The sequence below is a fragment of the Oncorhynchus gorbuscha genome, linkage group LG12 (genome assembly GCF_021184085.1).
Source record: "Oncorhynchus gorbuscha isolate QuinsamMale2020 ecotype Even-year linkage group LG12, OgorEven_v1.0, whole genome shotgun sequence".
Lineage (NCBI taxonomy): Eukaryota > Metazoa > Chordata > Actinopteri > Salmoniformes > Salmonidae > Oncorhynchus > Oncorhynchus gorbuscha.
Window position 1 is genome coordinate 78,853,931 of NC_060184.1, and position 22,282 is coordinate 78,876,212.

Below are 22,282 nucleotides of genomic sequence, written 5' to 3' on the forward strand. Positions count from 1 at the left end.
AGGGGTGAATAGAAAGTAAGGAAAACAGCAGAGGTTTCACATAGCTACAATATAAGGACTTTATTTGACATTTAACAACAATAAACACTTCCTGTTGCTCATCCGTCTGGAAATAGTCATTGTTAATAACCAACATTTTATTGTCACATGTTTCGTTAACAACGGGTGTAGACTTAACAGTCACGTGGTGAACAACGGGTGTAGACTAACAGTCACGTGGTGAACAACGGGTGTAGACTAACAGTCACGTGGTGAACAACGGGTGTAGACTAACAGTCACGTGGTGAACAACGGGTGTAGACTAACAGTCACGTGGTGAACAACGGGTGTAGACTAACAGTCACGTGGTGAACAACGGGTGTAGACTAACAGTCACGTGGTGAACAACGGGTGTAGACTAACAGTCACGTGGTGAACAACGGGTGTAGACTAACAGTCACGTGGTGAACAACGGGTGTAGACTAACAGTCACGTGGTGAACAACGGGTGTAGACTAACAGTGAAATGCTTACTGACGGGTCCTTTTCGTACAATATACATAGTGACACAAGGAATAAATACTAATAATTACCACATGAGGACATGACTCTCTCAACTGGTTGAATCTTTTGAGGGGGGGGGAGACAAGCCCCTGCATTTCAACACTATGTAACCAGTATTGATAGACTTACTGTATCTGGTTAAGTCTGGTTAATAGGTGTTCATGTTGCAGTGGCCTAGTAAACATTTCCAGGAGAAGCGCTTCAAACACTGAAGGAGACGGACAGTGAATCACTTTACTGTGGTGTGGAGCTGCTCCTACTCTTGGTTTAGCACTCTTTTCAAAAACAAGATTGATTTGATTTAGTCCTATTCTTTTAACTTTGATTTTTGGTTTTGAGATGGGGACGTGAATCCAACTGATTTATAAAAAAAAAATACTTGAAATCAACCAAAGTTTGATGTATTGTCTGTTTTTGTAGTTTAATCCCGGGTTTAATTTAATTAATAGTTGTTGATGTCTTCCCAAATGCTATATAGGCCTAAATAGCATCATTGATTATATGATTGATAAAGTATGGTTATATTGTGTATTAGAAACACAGTTTGAGATCATTGTGAGGGGATTTCGCCAGTGGTTGAATGAGGAATTGGGCTTCCTGGGATAATGTTGTTCGAGGTTGCAACAGTAACCTCAGCGAAGGGTCAGTTGAATTTTTTTGTTGTTGAAACTATGAATTTAGCAGTATAGATTTTATTGTTTGAGTGAAATAACGCAGCATTAGCATGGCAAAATGTGTACAGTTGCAGGAAATTGGTTTCAAAATAGCCCATCCTTTTCTCATCTCCACGGCAATTTTTTTTGAATTACGGGAATTCGGCTCATTTTCTCATTAAAGTAAACATAAACCACTGACTTCCATGTGCACTAACATACACAGCCTTGTCCTACCTTCAGATTGTTCTGCATAACATCCTATTCTCTTCCCTACGGTAGAACAATGACAAGATATATCAGATATATCAGAATAATATATTCAGCAATAGATGAGAGAGAATCGCTAGATGGTGCCGCAAAGTGATATGGGTATCACCGCCGTCACTCGGTCACGCCATTACGGTTGTTATCAACGTGGGAACAGACGCCGCGGCCACACTAATGTCCTGAAGTAGAACTGGTGGCTGCACACTGGGCACAGACGTCTAGTTTTGATGTACATTTGGTTGAGTTGTCAACTAAGTTGAGTTCGATGTGGTGACGTTTTGTGTAGATTTTCACGTCATTGGATTTAGGTAAACATTTGGGTGAAAAAAAAGACTACATTCTCGAACGGTGATAATCAGTTTTCCACGTTGATTCAGTGGGTAATGACTTTAAATGGGAGCTAATGACTGTTTCAGCCTTAATTCAAAATGGATTAAATTAAACAAACATTCTCACCCATATACACACAATAATGGAATAACTGGAAATGTTAGCAGATTTATTCGAAAATGAAATACAGAAATATCTAACTTACATAAATATTCACACCTCTGAGTCAATATTTTGTAGAAGAACCTTTGGCAGCGATTACAGCTGTCAGTGTTTCTGGGTAATTCTCCAAGAGTAATTACAGCTGTCAGTGTTTCTGGGTAATTCTCCAAGAGTAATTACAGCTGTCAGTGTTTCTGGGTAATTCTCTAAGAGTAATTACAGCTGTCAGTGTTTCTGGGTAATTCTCCAAGAGTAATTACAGCTGTCAGTGTTTCTGGGTAATTCTCTAAGAGTAATTACAGCTGTCAGTGTTTCTGGGTAATTCTCTAAGAGTAATTACAGCTGTCAGTGTTTCTGGGTAATTCTCTAAGAGCAATTACAGCTGTCAGTGTTTCTGGGTAATTCTCTAAGAGCTGTCAGTGTTTCTGGGTAATTCTCTAAGAGCTTTGCAGACTTGCATTGTGCAACATTTGCCCATTTTATTATTTTCTAATTACAGCTGTCAGTGGTTCTGATTATTGCTCAACCATTTTCAGCTCTTGCCAGTGATTTCCAAGTAGATGTACAGCTCATAACTGTAACTCTCCAGCCATTCAGTATTAACTGTCAGTTCTTGGTAATTCTCCAGTGTAATTACAGCTGTCAGTGTTTCTGGGTAATTCTCTGCTGAGTAATTACAGATTTCATCTCCCGTTTCTGGGTCTTGCCATAGATTTTTACAGCTGTCAGTGTTTCTGTCAAAACTGTAAGGTAATTACATTCAATGTCAGTCTTGCTAAGAGCTGTCAGTGTTTCTGGGTAATTCTCCAAGAGGTGAATTCATCTCCCAGTGTCTGATGGAAAGCAGACTGAACCAGGTTTTCTGGTTGTGCATTCTGCTTTCAGTGGTTCCTGTAAAACTCCATAACGATTACAACATACCCATAACATGATTAGCCACCACTATGGTTTCTAAATTTACTTCAGTGGTTCTGGGTAATTCTCAAACATGTCAAATTGGTTGCTGATTATTGCTAGACAACCATTTTCAGGTCTTGCCATAGATTTCCAAGTAGATGTAAGTCATAACTGTAACTCAGCCATTCAGGAATATTAACTGTCTTCTTGGTAATGAACTCCAGTGTAGATTTGTCCTTGTGTTTTAGGTTATTGCTCTGCTGAAAGGTGATTTCATCTCCCGGCCATTTTCAAGTCTTGCCATAGATTTTTAAGCCGATTTTTAAGTCAAAACTGTAAGCCGATCACATTCAATGTAGTCTTGCTAAGCAACTCCAGTGGCCTTGTGTTTTAGGTTATTGTCCAGCTGAAAGGTGAATTCATCTCCCAGTGTCTGATGGAAAGCAGACTGAACCAGGTTTTCCTCTAGGATTGTGCCCATTCTGTTTCTTTCTTATCCTGTAAAACTCCCCAGTCCTTAACGATTACAACATACCCATAACATGATGCAGCCACCACTATGGTTGAAAATGTGGAACGTGGTACTCAATAATGTGTTTGCCTCAAACACAACACTTTGTATTCAGGACAAAAAGTTAATTCCTTGCCACATTTCTTCCAGTATTAAGTGTCTTCACTACATTTTTCAACCTTTCCCTGTCCTGTAGTACTTTGCAACCATGTATTACTTTACTACTTTGTACTGCGAGCACTGAAACTGGGAAGTGTCACTGACATTTTTCAACCTTTCCCTGTCCGAGTCTGTAATAGCAACATGTTTTAAGCAGACCACCATAGTGCCTGTGCCCAAGAACACTGCAAACAAGATGCATTTAAAAAAAAAATGTATTCTGTACATGCTTCCTTCTTTTCACCCTGTCAATAAGGTTAGTAATTGTGGAGTATCTACAATGTTGTTGATCCATCCTCCGCTTTCTCCTATCAAAGCCATTAAATTACCAACGGGACATTCAAAACTGTAATATCTCATGCTTCATGGAGTTGTGGCTGAACAACGACACTATCAACATACAGCTGGCTGGTTATACGCTGCTCCAGCAGGATAGAACAGCAGCGTCTGGTAAGACAAGGGGCGGCGGACTATGTGTTTTTGTAAATAACAGCTGGTGCACGATATCTAAGCAAGTCTCGAGCTATTGCTCCCCTGTAGCTGTTTACATACCACCACAGTCAGAGGTTGGCACTAAGACCGCATTGAATGAGCTGTATTCCGCCATAAGCAAACAAGAAACCGCTCACCCAGAAGCGGCGCTCCTAGTAGCCGGGGACTTTAATGCAGGGGAAACTTAAATCAGTTTCACCAAATTTCTAATCAGCATATTAACATGTGCAACCAGAGGGAAAAGAACTCTGAACCACCTTTACTCCACACAGAGAGGCAGACAAAGCTCTCCCTTGCCCTCCATTTGGCAGATCTACCCATAATTCCATCCTCCTGATTCCAGCTTACAAGCAAAAATTAAAGCAAAAATGAAAGCAGGAAGCACCAACTAGATCAATAAAAAAGTGGTCAGATGAAGCAGATGCTAAACTACAGGACTGTTTTGCTAGCACAGACTGGAATATGTTCTGGGATTCTTCCGATGGCATTGAGGAGTACACCACATCAGTCACTGGCTTCATCAATAAGTTCATCGATGATGTCGTCCCCACAGTGACCGTATGTACATAAGTCAACCAGAAGCCATGGATTACAGGCAACATTCGCACTAAATGCAAGAGCTGCCGCTTTCAAAGAGACGGACTTTAACCAGGAACCTTATAAGAAATCCCGCTATGTCCTCCGACGAACCATCACACAGGCAAAGGGTCAATACAGGGCTAAGATTGAATCATAATACACCGGCTCTGACACTCCTCGGATGTGGCAGGGCCTGAAAACTATTACAGACTACAAAGGGAAACCCAGCCGAGAGCTGCCCAGTGACATGTGCCTACCAGACGAGCTAAACTACTTCTATGCTCGCTTCAAGGCAAATAAGACTGAAACATGCATGAGAGCACCAGCTGCATTTTTGGTTAGGGGCTCATAAGTAAGCATTTCACTGTAAGGTTGTAGGTTCACCTGTGGTATTCGGCGCATGTGATTTTATTTGAAATTCTAACTGTTTTAAAGTCATCATTGACCTCATGGTGAAATCTCTGAGCGGTTTCCTTCCTCTCAGGCAACTGAGTTAGGAAGGACGCCTGTATCTTTGTAGTGACTGGGTGTATTGGTCCACAATCCAAGCTGTAATTAATAACTTCACCAGGCTCGAAGGGATATTCAATGTCTGCATTTTTTATTTTTTACCCATCTACCAATAGGTGCCCTTCTTTGCGAGTCATTGGAAAATCTCCCTGGTCTTTGTGGTTGAATCTGTGTTTGAAATTCACTGCTCGACTGAGGGCTTTTATAGATAATTGTATGTGTGGGGTACAGAGATGAGGTAGTCATTCAAACATCATGTTACACTTCACTTTTATTGCACACACTCCATGCAACTTATTACATGACTTGTTAAGCACATGTCTACTCCTGAACTTATTTAGGCTCCTTACCATAACAAAGAGGTTGAGTATTTATCGACTCAAGACATTTCAGCTTTTACATGTTTAATTAATTTGTAAAACATTTCTAAAAACATTATTCCACTTTGACATTATAGGGTATTGCTAAAAACATTATTCCACTCTGACATTATGGGCTATTGCTAAAAACATTATTCCACTTTGACATTATGGGCTATTGCTCAAAACATTATTCCACTTTGACATTATGGGCTATTGCTAAAAACATTATTCCACTTTGACATTATGGGCTATTGCTAAAAACATTATTCCACTTTGACATTATGGACTATTGCTAAAAACATTATTACACTTTGACATTATGGGCTATTGCTAAAAACATTATTCCACTTTGACATTATGGGCTATTGCTAAAAACATTATTCCACTTTGACATTATGGGCTATTGCTAAAAACATTATTACACTTTGACATTATAGGGTATTGCTAAAAACATTATTCCACTTTGACATTATGAGGTATTGTGTGTAAGCCAGTGACCAAAAAAATCTTGATTATAATTCATTTTCAGTTCAGGCTATGACTAAGGCTGTTGATGTGACCATATTACGCCATACCGGCAGTCATGAGGTGTTTTTACACCTGCATTGCTTGCTGTTTGGGGTTTTAGGCTGGGTTTCTATACAGCACTTTGAGATATCAGCTGATGTACGAAGGGCTATATAAATAAATTTGATTTGATTTGATGAGTCATGACAGCAGTCAAATTCCATGTGACTGTTGAGTCACGGTCATCTCCTGTTATGCACTCTGGACAACATTATTTAAACTATGCCACTTTGTTTACATACTCGTCTCATATGTATATACTGTACTCAATACCATCAAATCAAATCAAATGTATTTATATAGCCCTTCGTACATCAGCTGATATCTCAAAGTTGTCACGCCTTGGTCATTGTATTTTGTGTTTTTGGTATATGTTTGGGTAGGCCAGGGTGTGACATGGGTTTATATGTTGTGTTTCGTATTGGGGTTTGTATTAATTGGGATTGTGTATGATTAGGGGTGTGTCTAGTTAGGCTTGGCTGCCTGAGGCGATTCTCAATTGGAGTCAGGTGATTCTCGTTGTCTCGGATTGGGAACCGTATTTAGGTAGCCTGAGTTCGCGTTGTATTTTGTGGGTGTTTGTTCCTGTCTCTGTGTTGTAGTCACCAGATAGGCTGTAATTAGTTTCACGTTTCGTTTGTTGTTTTCTTATATCAGTTATTTCATGTACCGCGATACTTTTATTAAAGTCATGAGTAACCTACACGCTGCATTTCAGTCCGACTCTCTTCTTACAACAGACGAACGTCGTTACAAAAATGCTATACAGAAACCCAGCCTAAAAACCCAAACCGCAAGCAATGCAGGTGTAGAGGCACGGTGGCTAGGAAAAACTCCCTAGAAAGGCCAGAACCTAGGAAGAAACTTAGAGAGGAACCAGGCTATGAGGGGTGGCCAGTCCTCTTCTGGCTGTACCGGGTGGAGATTATAACAGAACATCTATAATAATAATAATATATGCCATTTAGCAGACGCTTTTATCCAAAGCGACTTACAGTCATGTGTGCATACATTCTACGTATGGGTGGTCCCGGGGATCGAACCCACTACCCTGGCGTTACAAGCGCCATGCTCTACCAACTGAGCTACAGAAGGACATCTACTGCATCTTTATGTAATACATGTATCACTAGCCACTTTGAACTATGCCACTTTGTTTACATACTCATCTCATATGTATATACTGTACTCGATACCATCTACTGCATCTTGCCTATGCCGCTCTGTACCATCACTCATTCATATATCTTTATGTACATATTCTTTATCCCTTTACACTTGTGTGTATAAGACAGTAGTTGTGGAATTGTTAGGTAGATTACTCGTTGGTTATTACTACATTGTCGGAACTAGAAGCACAAGCATTTCACTACACTCGCATTAACATCTGCTAACCATGTGTATGTGACAAATAAACTTGGATTTGATTTGGTAGTACCCAACTTGCTAACAACCATCAGGTCCTAATGACCTGGTACTCAGGACTCTACTGCCCCCCCATCAGGTAATAATGGCCTATTTATGTAGTGAGTCTGCAGCCTATTTATGTAGTGAGTCTGCAGCCTATTTATGTAGTGAGTCTGCAGCCTATTTATGTAGTGAGTCTGCAGCCTATTTATGTAGTGAGTCTGCAGCCTATTTATGTAGTGAGTCTGCAGCCTATTTATGTAGTGAGTCTGCCACCATGCCCTCAGTCCTCTAGTGGTGTCCAGTTGTACCGTTCATCCATACTCATTCGACGTAGACTGTAGCAAACAGTTGCAAAAGGTTTTGCATTGGAGACCGTTTACTCTCAAAGCAAACTGTTTTGCAATTAAAATAACTGTCTATTGGTCGAATTCAGGTGGGTCCCTCTCCGCTTTATCCTGCTGCTTCCGTTTGCTTATGTTTGGTTCGTAGTCAATACGGCCATAACAGAGCTTCTGGGTGGAAGGGCTGGGCCACACATTTTGTCCTGACCCTGGAACACAGTCTCCCCCCCCCCCCCCCCAGGGAGAAAGTCTGGGCCTTTCCTTCCTGTTCTTCCACCTCCAAGCAGAAACTGGCCCTGGAACACAGTCTCCCACCCCAGGGAGGAAGTCTGGGCCTTTCCTTCCTGTTCTTCCACCTCTAAGCAGCCCATCACCCTGTTTAAATATAAACACTTTGAAAAGACAATTCCCGTTCTCACTTTCTCTCTTCCTCAAAGTGAGTCATTTACTGTATCTAACTTGACTGGATTGTGGGGAAAGGACCCATTTTAAGAGGTTCTTGAACCAGGCCCAAATCCCACCCCTGTCTCCCTATTGCGGATCCCTCACCCACCAGGAAAAACCTCCTAAACAGGCTGGGGGACTGCCGCTCCCTACTGCACTGTGTCAGAGCTGTAGGCGTTCACTTCATCAACACTGTAGTTAGCTCGTATGCTGTCTTGGAAGGAGGTGTGTTTACGCCGTTGCCATTCAGACTCGGGAACGCCCTAAAACCGAGTCATTATGTTGACAACTGTCCCTGTTCCCACAACCTTAATTCTCCATTGTGTCATTACTCAGATATGAGCTAAAAACACGTTAAGGTGTTAAACTGTGGGAAGTTTCCTCTGTTTCACATTTCGTGGGGTAAAGGAAACGCAATCTACGGTTTGGTTTGTTGTTCCCCTTGAATTTGGGAAAGAAAAACTTTATTTCATAGAGGAATGTCCTTCAGATAGAGCAGTGTTTTTGTATTTTATCTATATTTATCCCTGTCAGACTCCAGTATTTATCCCTCCCTGTCAGACTCCAGTATTTATCCCTCCCTGTCAGACTCCAGTATTTATCCCTCCCTGTCAGACTCCAGTATTTATCCCTCCCTGTCAGACTCCAGAACTTATTTAGAATAAGGGGGCTGAATACTTATTGACTCAAGACATTTCAGCTTTTCATCATTCATTAATTTTGTAAACATGTCTAAAAAAAAACATAATTCCACTTTGACGTAATGTGGTATGGGTATTGTGTGTAGGACAGTGACAATTTCTGGGGGAATTTAATCAACTTTAAAATTCAGGCTGTAACAACCAAACTGTGTAAAAAGCCTCTATGTGTGGCTGTCCTCCTCCAGATGGCCCCTGGCTCTGTCACTGCTCTTTGGAGGAACTCTCCCTTCATTCTTCTCTGTTATCACGAACACATCTGTTACTGCGATTTCCCTCCCAATAACACGCCGTCGGAGTCAAACACACTGCCACTTCTTCTGTGGTAGTTAATCAGCAGGGATCTCAGCTCAGAGGGCAACAAGGCTTTAGTCACTATGGCTGTGAGACTGTACAAAGCTGATCTTATGCCCAGATGAATGAATGAATATCATACACACAGCTTATCTCTTTAAAATGTTTCCCTTCATAGTGTTGATAGCTGTCTAGAAGATGGTAGTTATACTTTTTCCTCCATCTTTCTGTTTTCAGGGTTTGAGCTCTTCTCTCGTTCTCCCACCTCATATTGCAGACAGGTATCAAAGCCCCAGGCGGCGCCCTTTGGACTTTGCTTTATGAGTGAGCAGTGTAGGGCAGCTAAGATTAAACACGCTGACAACAGTGGCTTGCAAAATTTATTATTATTTTTTTCCTATTTTGTTGCATTACAACCTGTACTTTAAATAGATTTTTATTTGGATTTCATGTCATGGACATACACAAAACAACTGAAATTGGTGAAGTGAAATGAAAAAAATCACTTGTTTAGAAAAAAATCTCTAATGAAAAGTGGTGCGTGCTGTATGTATTCAACCCCTTTGCTATGAAGCTCCTAAATAAGATCTGGTGCAACCAATTACCTTCAGAAATCACATAATTAGTTAGATTGCACACAGGTGGACTTTATTTAAGTGTCACATGATCTGTCACATGATCTCAGTATATATATATATATATATACACACTTGTTCTGAAAGGTCCCAGAGTCTGCAACACCACATAGCAAGCAACACTATGAAGTTCCGGAAGCTCTTCAACCAGGTCAGGGACAAAGTTGTGGGTTGGGTTATAAAAAAATATCAGAAACTTAGAACATCCCACAGAGAAACATTAAATCCATTATTAAAAAATGTAAAGAATATGGCACCACAACAAACCTGCCAGAAGAGGGTCGCCCACCAAAACTCATGGACCAGGCAAGGAGGGCTTTAATCAGAGAGGCAACAAAGAGGCAAGGCAAAAAAAAGGCAACAGATGAGACTAAAATTGAGCTTTTTGACCATAAAGGAAAACACTATGTCTGGCGCAAACTCAACACCTCTCATCACCCTGAGAACACCATCCACACAGTGAAGCATGGTGGTGGCAGCATCATGCTGTGGGGATGTTTTTCATCGGCAGAGAATGGGAAACTAGTCAGAATTGAAGGAATGATGGATGGAGCTAAATACAGGGATATTCTTGAGGGAAACCTGTTTCAGTCTTCCAGAGATTTGAGACTGGGACGGAGGTTCACCTTCCAGCAGGACAATGACCCTAAGCATACTGCTAAAGCAACACTCGAGTGGTTAAAGTGGAAACATTTAAATGCCTTGGAATGGCCTAGTCAAAGCCCAGACCTCGATCCAAATGAGAATCTGTGGTATGACTTAAAGATTTCTGTACACCAGCGGAACCCATCCAACTTGAAGGAGCTGGAGCAGTTTTGCCTTGAAGAATGGGCAAAAATCCCAGTGGCTAGATGTGCCAAGCTTATAGAGACATACCCCAAAGAGACTTGCAGCTGTAATTGCTGAAAAAGATGGCTCTACAAAGTATTGACTTTGGGGGGGGGGGGTGAATAGTTATGCATACTCAAGTTTGTGTTTGTCTTTTATTGTGTTTCACAATAAAAACATATTTTGCATCTATGGGTGGCATGTTGTGTAAATCAAATGATACAACCCCCCCCCCCCCCCCCCCCCCCCCCAAAAAAAAATCAATTTTTATTCCAGGTTGTAAGGCAACAAAATAGGAAAAATGCCAAGGGGGGTGAATACTTTCTTTCCTTTCTAGTGGGCTTGAAAAGGTCACAGGCATGATCATGAAGTATACTGTCTTGTGAAAAGGTCACAGGCATGATCATGAAGTATACTGTCTTGTGAAAAGGTCACAGGCATGATAATGAAGTATACTGTCTTGTGAAAAGGTCACAGGCATGATAATGAAGTATACTGTCTTGTGAAAAGGTCACAGGCATGATAATGAAGTATACTGTCTTGTGAAAAGGTCACAGGCATGATCATGAAGTATACTGTCTTGTGAAATGGTCACAGGCATGATCATGAAGTATACTGTAGCTATCTTGTGAAAAGGTCACAGGCATGATAATGAAGTATACTGTAGCTATCTTGTGAAAAGGTCACAGGCATGATAATGAAGTATACTGTAGCTATCTTGTGAAAAGGTCACACACCTCAATCAGCTTCAAAATGGATGTCAATTCAATGAGACATTGATGTTTTTTTTGCCAAAGAGACATTGATGTTTTTTTGCCAAATCTTGGGTAACACTTTACTTGACACATAGCGTCATAGTAACATTACGACACGGTCATAACACTGATATGACACACATATTTAGACCTGTTGTGACATAGTGTTTTTATGGCTGGTTATGACTCCTACATAATTGTCAAAAACCCACAAAACCTAATGTACCACAAAACATTCCATTCTATTATATAACAGTTTATGAAATTGACCATATTCATTTAGCATTATAATTGCACGTGCATTGATGCTCTGTTTGCTGATGACTGGGATGAATGCAGGAGCAGATTTCAGGAGCAGGACAAGACACCCTCTATGTGACTGATGACTGATATAAGGGCATGTACGTGATTGGCCTATCTGGCCTTATATGATTATGATGTCATAATGCTTCATGACAGTGTCATAAAGTTTATTTTCTACAAGTTATATGATGATTTTAAAAAAAACATGATTTTTTTTGAAAAATTAATTACAACAATAACAGAGGACTTAAGAAATTAACTTTCAAAACGAAAGGAAACTTCTTGGCAAGGAAAAACACATTGGAATAAATGTGGGGTTTTGACACTGTTATGTAGGTGTCATAACCAGCCATAAAAATAACACTGTCACAACAGGTCTAAGTAGATGTGTCATGTCAGTGTTATGACAGGTTATGACCGTATCGTAATGTTACTATGACGCGGTGTGTCAAGTATAGCGTTACCAAATCTTGTGATGCACCTCTGAACCAGGGTTCTAGAAAATAAGCCGTGTGTCGACCAGACTAACATGGTCATCTGTAGCTCAGGTGGTAGAGCATGACACGGCAGGATAGTGTGTCCGATTCCTGGCGGGCACCCATACCTAAATTGCATATATTATTTGTGTAACGTTGTGCGTCTACCTCTCTCTCTACCTCTACCTCTCTCTCTACCTCTACCACTCTCTCTACCTCTACCTCTCTACCTCTACCTCTACCTCTACCTCTCTACCTCTACCTCTACCTCTACCTCTACCTCTCTCTCTACCTCTACCTCTCTCTCTACCTCTACCTCTCTCTACCTCTACCTCTCTCTCTCTACCTCTCTCTCTACCTCTCTCTCTCTACCTCTATCTCTCTCTACCTCTACCTCTCTACCTCTCTACCTCTCTACCTCTACCTCTACCTCTCTACCTCTACCTCTCTCTCTACCTCTACCTCTCTCTACCTCTACCTCTCTCTACCTCTATCTCTCTCTACCTCTCTCTCTCTACCTCTCTCTCTCTACCTCTACCTCTACCCCTCTCTCTCTCTACCTCTACCTCTACCTCTATCTCTCTCTACCTCTATCTCTCTCTACCTCTATCTCTCTCTACCTCTATCTCTCTCTACCTCTACCTCTCTACCTCTCTCTCTCTCTACCTCTCTCTCTCTCTCTCTCTACCTCTCTACCTCTCTCCCTCTCTACCTCTCTCTACCTCTCTACCTCTCTCTACCTCTACCTCCCTCTACCTCCCTCTACCTCTCTCTACCTCTCTCTACCTCTCTCTCTCTCTCTACCTCTCTCAATTCAATTCAAGGGGCTTTATTGGCATGGGAAACACGTGTTAACATTGTCAAAGCAAGTGAGGTAGATAATATACAAAAGTGAAATAAACAATAAAAATGAACAGTAAACATTACACATACAGAAATTTCAAAACAATAAAGACATTACAAATGTCATATTATACATATATGATATACAGTGTTGTAACAATGTACAAATAGTTAAAGTACACAAGGGAAAATAAATAAGCATAAATATGGGTTGTATTTACAATGGTGTTTGTTCTTCACTGGTTGCCCTTTTCTTGTGGCAACAGGTCACAAATCTTGCTGCTGTGATGGCACACTGTGGAATTTCCCCCAGTAGATATGGGAGTTTATCAAAATTGGATTTGTTTTCAAATTTTTGTGGATCTGTGTAATCTCTCTACCTCTCTCTCTCTCTCTCTCTCTCTCTCTCTCTCTCTCTCTCTCTCTCTCTCTACCTCTCTCTCTCTACCTCTCTCTCTCTCTACCTCTCTCTCTCTCTCTACCTCTCTCTCTCTCTACCTCTCTCTCTCTCTACCTCTCTCTCTCTCTCTACCTCTCTCTCTCTCTCTCTACCTCTCTCTCTCTCCAGGCCCAGGACAAGAGGAAAGCTCTGGAGGAGACCAAAGCCTACACCACCCAGTCCCTGGCCAGCGTGGCCTACCAGATCAATGCCTTAGCCAACAACGTGCTACAGCTGCTGGACATCCAGGCCTCACAGATGTGCCGAATGGAGTCCTCAATCAATCACATCTCTCAGGTCAGGACACACTCCGAGTCTCTCTTGCTTTTTCTCAAACACACACACACACACACAGCTGTGGTGAATCAACCACTTCTCTCAGGCCAGGACACGTGGACATAGAAATAGACTTAAAGTTTATTTTCTCTTAGTCCATGTATAGGGTGGCTTTCTGCAGTGACTATGGGGCCTTTATTGATTAACTGTGTGTTTGAATGAAGGACCGATTCTCTGCTCCTCCATGCACTCGCTGTTTCTCTCTCTTTCTCACACACCCCCACACACCAGGGTTTCTTTTAGGAACATTTTGGTGGCAGACAACGTGACCGACAAATTTACCAGACACATGACAAATTTACCAGACACATGACAAATTTGCCAGACACATGACAAATTTACTGGACATATGACACATTTACCAGACCTCTAAATGCATTAGGGGGTGTACCACATTAGGGAGTCCACCCACGATGCTCAAAAATCACATTCAGATGATTGTAATTTGTCTTATCAGAATATAAATTAGCCTGTAAAGTTGTAATCAAATGAAGTAGAACCATGTTAACAAACTAACACGACAGGTTTTTATTGAAAAGCAAAACATTGCCTGTTGCGTCTTTATCCTTGCTATAAATCATAAATGAATATATATATTTTTTAAACACACATTTATAAAACACAACTTCAAAATATAATATCTGTATAATATAATTTGCGAACAACCTGTCCTGTAGGCTATTTTTATGAACATTTCTGTTAATAAATCACAAAACACAAATGTTTTTCAAATACGATCTAGGTCTCTCTAATTTAATCAAGCCAAGGCATGAACATTTGAATGAATAAATAACCGAACATGGCCGTCGTTGAACACCAGGGACGTCCAGCCCCAACTCCCCATTCCAGCCCCAACTCCCCATTCCAGCCCCAACTCCCCATTCCAGCCCCAACTCCCCATTCCAGCCCCAACTCCCCATTCCAGCCCCAACTCCCCATTCCAGCCCCAACTCCCCATTCCAGCCCCAACTCCCCATTCCCCCAGCCCCAACTCCCCATTCCAGCCCCAACTCCCCATTCCAGCCCCAACTCCCCATTCCCCCAACTCCCCATTCCAGCCCCAACTCCCCATTCCAGCCCCAACTCCCCATTCCAGCCCCAACTCCCCATTCCAACTCCCCATTCCAGCCCCAACTCCCCATTCCCCCCCCCAACTCCCCATTCCCCCCTCCCCAACTCCCCATTCCAGCCCCAACTCCCCATTCCAGCCCCAACTCCCCATTCCAGCCCCAACTCCCCATTCCAGCCCCAACTCCCCATTCCAGCTGCAGTTCAGCACCACAGTAGTGGAGAGAGGGGACTTTCTACGCAATGAAATAACTATCAAATCCATGTTGGAACATTTACAAACTGTCAGGGGGCAGAAAAAACACATTTTTACCTTCCGGTTCCTAGTCCAACGCTCTAACCACTAGGCTACCCTGCCGCCTTTGTCAGCTTGGGGGTTTGATCCAGCAACATGGTTCGTTGAGAACATTTTGAAATGCTCCTTTGAAACGAGGCCCCTCGTCATGCATTAATCAAAGCACATGTTTCCAAAACTCAAATTATACCTCACTGTTTTTTTTTTACAGTTCTTACTGTACGATGCTAATAAATGTTACATCTATTGTAAACTCTCGTAGTGTCATGACTTGTGATACTGTATATGTGACTTATTGATAACAAGGCTGTTTCCTGCTATAGGCAGTCGGCTACCTAGTGATTTGCAACATTGTAACTTCCGGATGTGAACAGTTGGCAACAATGTATCGTTTCCAAGCAGCTACTGAAGAAGCTCAACTGAAAAGAACCAATAGTGTATAAAACTCTAGTCTATCAATCAAAACCCTCCGTTGCTGTTTGGAAGTCTCACTCCTTTCAGTAGCACCGGCCTCGCTACCTTGGTTACGGGGATAATCAACACTGTCTTCGCTCCGTGGGGTACACTTAGCTGAAGTCCTTAATGAGGAGCTCGTGTCTTCTGTGTGACGTAGAAACACATCTGTCAGTAATGTCTCAGCAGCTTTAGGATGTCTCATCCTATGAAGGATATTTGCCTTGGAAATTCTTATTTTATTTAACTTTTACTTAACTAGGCAAGTCAGTCAAGAACAAATTCTTGTTTACAATGATGGCCTACACCGGCCAAACCCGGACACCGGCCAAACCCGGACACCGGCCAAACCCGGACAACACTGGGACAGTTGTGCGCTGCCCTATGGGACTCCCAATCACGGCCGGATGTGATACAGCCTGGATTCGAACCAGTGACGCCTCTTGAACTGGGATGCAGTGTCTTAGACTGCTACACCATTATTTTGCAATACATTATTGTATTTTTATTCTCCCTGACAATTTGGCCACCAACAATTGTATTTATCGGTTAAAAAGCAAACGGCCAAAAGTCGACCCTGATAGATCAGCTCACTGTTGCACTTTGCCTCACACTGTTAGTCCAAACTGGGACTCCTAGGCCACAGACCAGGCCACAGACCAGGCTCATACTGTTAGTCCAAACTGGGACTCCCAGGCCACAGACCAGGCCACAGACCAGGCCACAGACCAGGCCACAGACCAGGCCACAGACCAGGCTCATACTGTTAGTCCAAACTGGGACTCCTAGACCACATACCAGGCTCACACTGTTAGTCCAAACTGGGACTCCTAGACCACAGACCAGGCCACAGACCAGGCTCATACTGTTAGTCCAAACTGGGACTCCTAGACCACAGACCAGGCTCACACTGTTAGTCCAAACTGGGACTCCTAGACCACAGACCAGGCCACAGACCAGACCACAGTCATTTGGAGCAGGTAAATCCACCAGCTCATCCAATGAGGTCATTAAGGACTTGGGACTAAGGCATGTGGCAGCTCACCATGGACTACTGCTGGGAAATGTTGACCAATGTCCCAAACCCTACATCATAATGTAGCCTGGAGATTATGCAACCATTTAGTCATAGCCTTCAGGTCAAGTCTTGACACAGTGTTTGGGGTCATAGTTGACAGTTGTTAATGATAGTGGAACAGAGAAAACCCTCCCCTGTTTCTATGTTTTCTCTAATGGAGGCAAAGAATGTCTGAAATGTCCCAATGATAAACTGAAGGTCAAGACTCCTACATTACATTTGAAGTTATTCTGAGAGAGAGAGAGAGGGGGAGAGAGAGAGAGAGAGAGAGAGAGAGAGAGAGAGAGAGAGAGAGAGAGAGAGAGAGAGAGAGAGAGAGAGAGAGAGAGAGAGAGAGAGAGAGAGAGAGAGAGAGAGAGAGAGAGAGAGAGAGAGAGAGAGAGAGAGAGAGAGAGAGAGAGAGAGAGAGAGAGAGAGAGAGAGAGAGAGAGAGAGAGAGAGAGAGAGAGAGAGAGAGAGAGAGAGAGAGAGAGAGAGAGAGAGAGAGAGAGAGAGAGAGAGAGAGAGAGAGAGAGAGAGAGAGAGAGAGAGAGAGAGAGAGAGAGAGAGAGAGAGAGAGAGAGAGAGAGAGAGAGAGAGAGAGAGAGACTCAACACTCACAGATGACACACCTAGGTCCAAAATGGCACTTTATTCCTGTCTCCATGACAACGATCCTTGCCATCCCTGACAATCACGAACCTGCAAAGAGAGCGAAATTGGTTGAACATAACATGTTCACCAGAGAGAACCTACTCACTCACTGCAATGGTCTGATGGAGTTGCTGATTACAATTCACCATCTGTTTCACCGTATTGGCAAATACAGGGGGGTTTCGTCTTTGGTTGCCATAGCCTTTCTGTGTGTATCCATGGCAATATCTGTGTAGTTAGATGAGGGCATGTTCTAGTAAACAACCACATTCCTCTGTTAACTACTACTATTAGTAAACAACCACATTCCTCTGTGAACAACTACTATTAGTAAACAACCACATTCCTCTGTCAACAACTACCATTAGTAAACAACCACATTCCTCTGTGAACAACTACTATTAGTAAACAACGACACTCCTCTGTCAACAACTACCATTAGTAAACAACGACACTCCTCTGTCAACAACTACCATTAGTAAACAACGACACTCCTCTGTCAACAACTACCATTAGTAAACAACGACACTCCTCTGTCAACAACTACCATTAGTAGTGACTATGAATGGTTAGTACAGCGTGCCTTTCTCTGTAATGGTGGAGCGAACAACTCATTGGTCATTTGTTATTAATAGTAGCTGGATTGACGGCTATGACTGATTTGTAGTAGTGTGATGTTTTCTCTGTCCCGACAATGTGGATGGATGTGAATGAACTGTGGATCATAATGAAGAGTTAGGGCCTCGGTCTGTGTTAATAACTGTGAGTTAGGGCCTTGGTCTGTGTTAATAACTGTGAGTTAGGGCCTCGGTCTGTGTTAATAACTGTGAGTTAGGGCCTCGGTCTGTGTTAATAACTGTGAGTTAGGGCCTCGGTCTGTGTTAATAACTGTGAGTTAGGGCCTCGGTCTGTGTTAATAACTGTGAGTTAGGGCCTCGGTCTGTGTTAATAACTGTGAGTTAGGGCCTCGGTCTGTGTTAATAACTGTTAGTTAGGGTAGCCTAGTGGATAGAGTGTAGAGGTGGCAGGTAAGCCTAGTGGGTAGAGTATAGGGAGAGCAGGTAAGCCTAGTGGTTAGAGTGTAGAGACAGCAGCGTAGCCTAGTGATTAGAGTGTAGGGGCGGCAGGTAGCCTAGTGGTTAGAGTGTAGAGGTGGCAGGTAGCCTAGTGGTTAGAGTGTAGGGGTGGCAGGTAGCCTAGTGGATAGAGTGTAGAGGTGACAGGTAGCCTAGTGGATAGAGTGTAGAGGTGACAGGTAGCCTAGTGGATAGAGTGTAGAGGTGACAGGTAGCCTAGTGGTTAGAGTGTAGAGGTGACAGGTAGCCTAGTGGTTAGAGTGTAGAGGTGACAGGTAGCCTAGTGGTTAGAGTGTAGAGGTGGCAGGTAGCCTAGTGGTTAGAGTGTAGAGGTGGCAGGTAGCCTAGTGGTTAGAGTGTAGAGGTGGCAGGTAGCCTAGTGGTTAGAGCGTTGGACTTGTAACCGAAAGGTTGCAAGATCAAATCCCTGAGCTGACAAGGTACAAATCTGTCGTTCTGCCCCTGAACAAGGCAGTTAACCCACTGTTCCCCGGTAGGCCGTCATTGTAAATAATAATTTGTTCTTGCCTGGTTAAATAAAGGTTAAATAAATAGATGTCCCCTCCCAGCACGTGGGTGGATGGTAGATTAGCCCAGCTCATGTGGTGGACGGGAGATTAGCCCAGCTCATGTGGTGGATGGGAGATTAGCCCAGCTCATGTGGTGGATGGGAGATTAGCCCAGCTCATGTGGTGGATGGGAGATTAGCCCAGCTCATGTGGTGGATGGGAGATTAGCCCAGCTCATGTGGTGGATGGGAGATTAGCCCAGCTCATGTGGTGGATGGGAGATTAGCCCAGCTCATGTGGTGGATGATGGCTCATGTGGTGGAGATTGGTGGATGCCCAGCTCATGTGGTGGATGGGAGATTAGCCCAGCTCATGTGGTGGAGATTAGCCCAGCTCATGTGGTGGATGGGAGATTAGCCCAGCTCATTAGCCCAGCTCATGTGGTGGACGGGAGATTAGCCCAGCTCATGTGGTGGACGGGAGATTAGCCCAGCTCATGTGGTGGACGGGAGATTAGCCCAGCTCATGTGGTGGACGGGAGATTAGCCCAGCTCATGTGGTGGACGGGAGATTAGCCCAGCTCATGTGGTGGACGGGAGATTAGCCCAGCTCACGTGGTGGTGGTGGACGGGAGATTAGCCCAGCTCATGTGCTGGTGGTGGATGGGAGATTAGCCCAGCTCATGTGGTGGACGGGAGATTAGCCCAGCTCATGTGGTGGACGGGAGATTAGCCCAGCTCATGTGGTGGACGGGAGATTAGCCCAGCTCATGTGGTGGACGGGAGATTAGCCCAGCTCATGTGGTGGACGGGAGATTAGCCCAGCTCATGTGGTGGGCGGGAGATTAGCCCAGCTCATGTGGTGGATGGGAGATTAGCCCAGCTCATGTGGTGGATGGGAGATTAGCCCAGCTCATGTGGTGGATGGGAGATTAGCCCAGCTCATGTGGTGGATGGGAGATTAGCCCAGCTCATGTGGTGGACGGGAGATTAGCCCAGCTCATGTGCTGGTGGTGGACGGGAGATTAGCCCAGCTCATGTGCTGGTGGTGGATGGGAGATTAGCCCAGCTCATGTGCTGGTGGTGGACGGGAGATTAGCCCAGCTCATGTGGTGGTGGTGGATGGGAGATTAGCCCAGCTCATGTGCTGGTGGTGGATGGGAGATTAGCCCAGCTCATGTGCTGGTGGTGGATGGGAGATTAGCCCAGCTCATGTGCTGGTGGTGGATGGGAGATTAGCCCAGCTCATGTGCTGGTGGTGGATGGGAGATTAGCCCAGCTCATGTGGTGGATGGTAGATTAAGCTCAGGCTGGTGGTGGATGGGACATTACAATATCTTTAAGTGTGTGCTCATGTGCTGGTGGTGGATGGGAGATTAGCCCAGCTCATGTGGTGGATGGTAGATTAAGAGGACTGCAGCACATTACAATATCTTTAAATGTGTGTGTGTGTGTGTGTGTGTGTGTGTGTGTGTGTGTGTGTGTGTGTGTGTGTGTGTGTGCACGCTCAGGGTTGATTGTTCTCAAAACACTACAAACCCCTATTTCCCTGGAGATCTCCCCGCAGAGGAAGTACTCTAATCTTGCCATAATTCTCTGTCATTTCTGCCGATGCCAGTTTTCCCATGGGTCTGTGGTTGGGGGGGGGGGGGGGGAGGGGAGGGGATGGGTCTGTGGGGGGGGGGTGATGACAGTGACGGGCAACACTGTCTTGGTCACTGTGCTATATATATATATGACTGTCTTGGTCACTGTGCTCTATATGACTGTTTGGGTTGATGGGGGGGTGTTGATGGGGGGGATGGGTTGATTGGGGGGGGGGGTTGATGTGGGAATGTGTTGATGGGTTGATGTCGGGGTGTGTTGATGGGGGATGGGTTGATGGGGGATGGGTTGATGGGGGGATGCACTTGGGCGGGCCAGAAGGATGGACTTGGGCGGGCCAGAAGGATGGACTTGGGCGGGCCAGAAGGATGCACTTGGGCGGGCCAGAAGGATGCACTTGGGCGGGCCAGAAGGATGCACTTGGGCGGGCCAGAAGGATGCACTTGGGCGGGCCAGAAGGATGCACTTGGGCGGGCCAGAAGGATGCACTTGGGCGGGCCAGAAGGATGCACTTGGGCGGGCCAGATGCAGGATGCACTTGGGCGGGCCAGAAGGATGCACTTGGGCGGGCCAGAAGGATGCACTTGGGCGGGCCAGAAGGATGGACTTGGGCGGGCCAGAAGGATGCAGTTGTGCGGGCCAGAAGGCTAATTGAGGTCAGTGCTGCGCTCAGCGCTGAACTGTTCCATGCGTAAAGCATCTGCCACACGCACACGCACACACACGCACAGTGTGTGCCTGTGTGTGTCGTGCAGAGAGCTGGCTTTCTGACCTCCCTCATATGTGCTGTGTGATGTACAGAGATCGATTTCATCCAAACAAGATATGAACTTCCACAGATGAGTGTGTGTATGCAGCTGGGGTTCTCTGTCTTTCTCTTTCTAAGTTTGTAACTGCACAGGGTGGGGTTGGAACAGTCATCCTTACCAAAGCATTCCTCTCCACCTAACAAACTATCTCCAATTAGATCCAATCATATTTTCCTCTGTTCCCCCGTAGCTCCATGAACACCAGTGGGACCTTCCCTTTTAGAAGAGAGAGACATTAAACTGTTTTTCCCTCAAAGCTAAACCAGTAATTTCCCCTGGATTAGTTTATGGGGCGGGACACAAATATCCCAGAAGCATCACCAAAAGCAGATAGCTAAAGGCTATTGGCCGAGGCTCTGCTGCGTACGTGTGTCACTCGCAGAAATTACCATCTGCTTCCTGACAGATTAGCTGTAGTCCTCTGTTAGTAGAGCACGGTTCTCTGTAGTTCAGTTAGTAGAACATGGTCCTCTGTAGTTCAGTTAGTAGAACACGGTTCTCTGTAGTTCAGTTAGTAGAACATGGTCCTCTGTAGTTCAGTTAGTAGAACACGGTCCTCTGTAGTTCAGCTAGTAGAACACGGTCCTCTGTAGTAGGACACGGTCCTCTGTAGTTCAGTTAGTAGGACACGGTCAGTTAGTAGGGACACGGTCCTCTGTAGTTCAGCTAGTAGAACACGGTCCTCTGTAGTTCAGTTAGTTGGACACGGTCCTCTGTAGTTCAGCTAGTAGGACACGGTCCTCTGTAGTTCAGTTAGTAGGACACGGTCCTCTGTAGTTCAGTTAGTTCGACACGGTCCTCTGTAGTTCAGCTAGTAGGACACGGTTCCCTGTAGTTCAGTTAGTAGGACACGGTCTGTAGTTCAGTTAGTAGGACACGGTCCTCTGTAGTTCAGTTAGTAGGACACGGTCCTCTGTAGTT

The 22,282-nt window shown here is 44.2% G+C and overlaps 1 protein-coding gene across 8 annotated transcripts in view; it reads left to right on the top strand.

Annotated features, from left to right (window-relative positions):
• The window catches only part of LOC123991424 (abl interactor 1-like), a 105,470-nt gene that overhangs the window by 13,297 nt on the left and 69,891 nt on the right, over positions 1 to 22,282 (top strand). For all 8 annotated transcript variants that reach the window (XM_046293006.1, XM_046293008.1, XM_046293005.1 and 5 more), the window contains exon 2: positions 13,630 to 13,797. In XM_046293006.1, the coding sequence (XP_046148962.1) occupies positions 13,630 to 13,797 (168 nt within the window). The remainder of the gene's footprint in view (positions 1 to 13,629; positions 13,798 to 22,282) is intronic.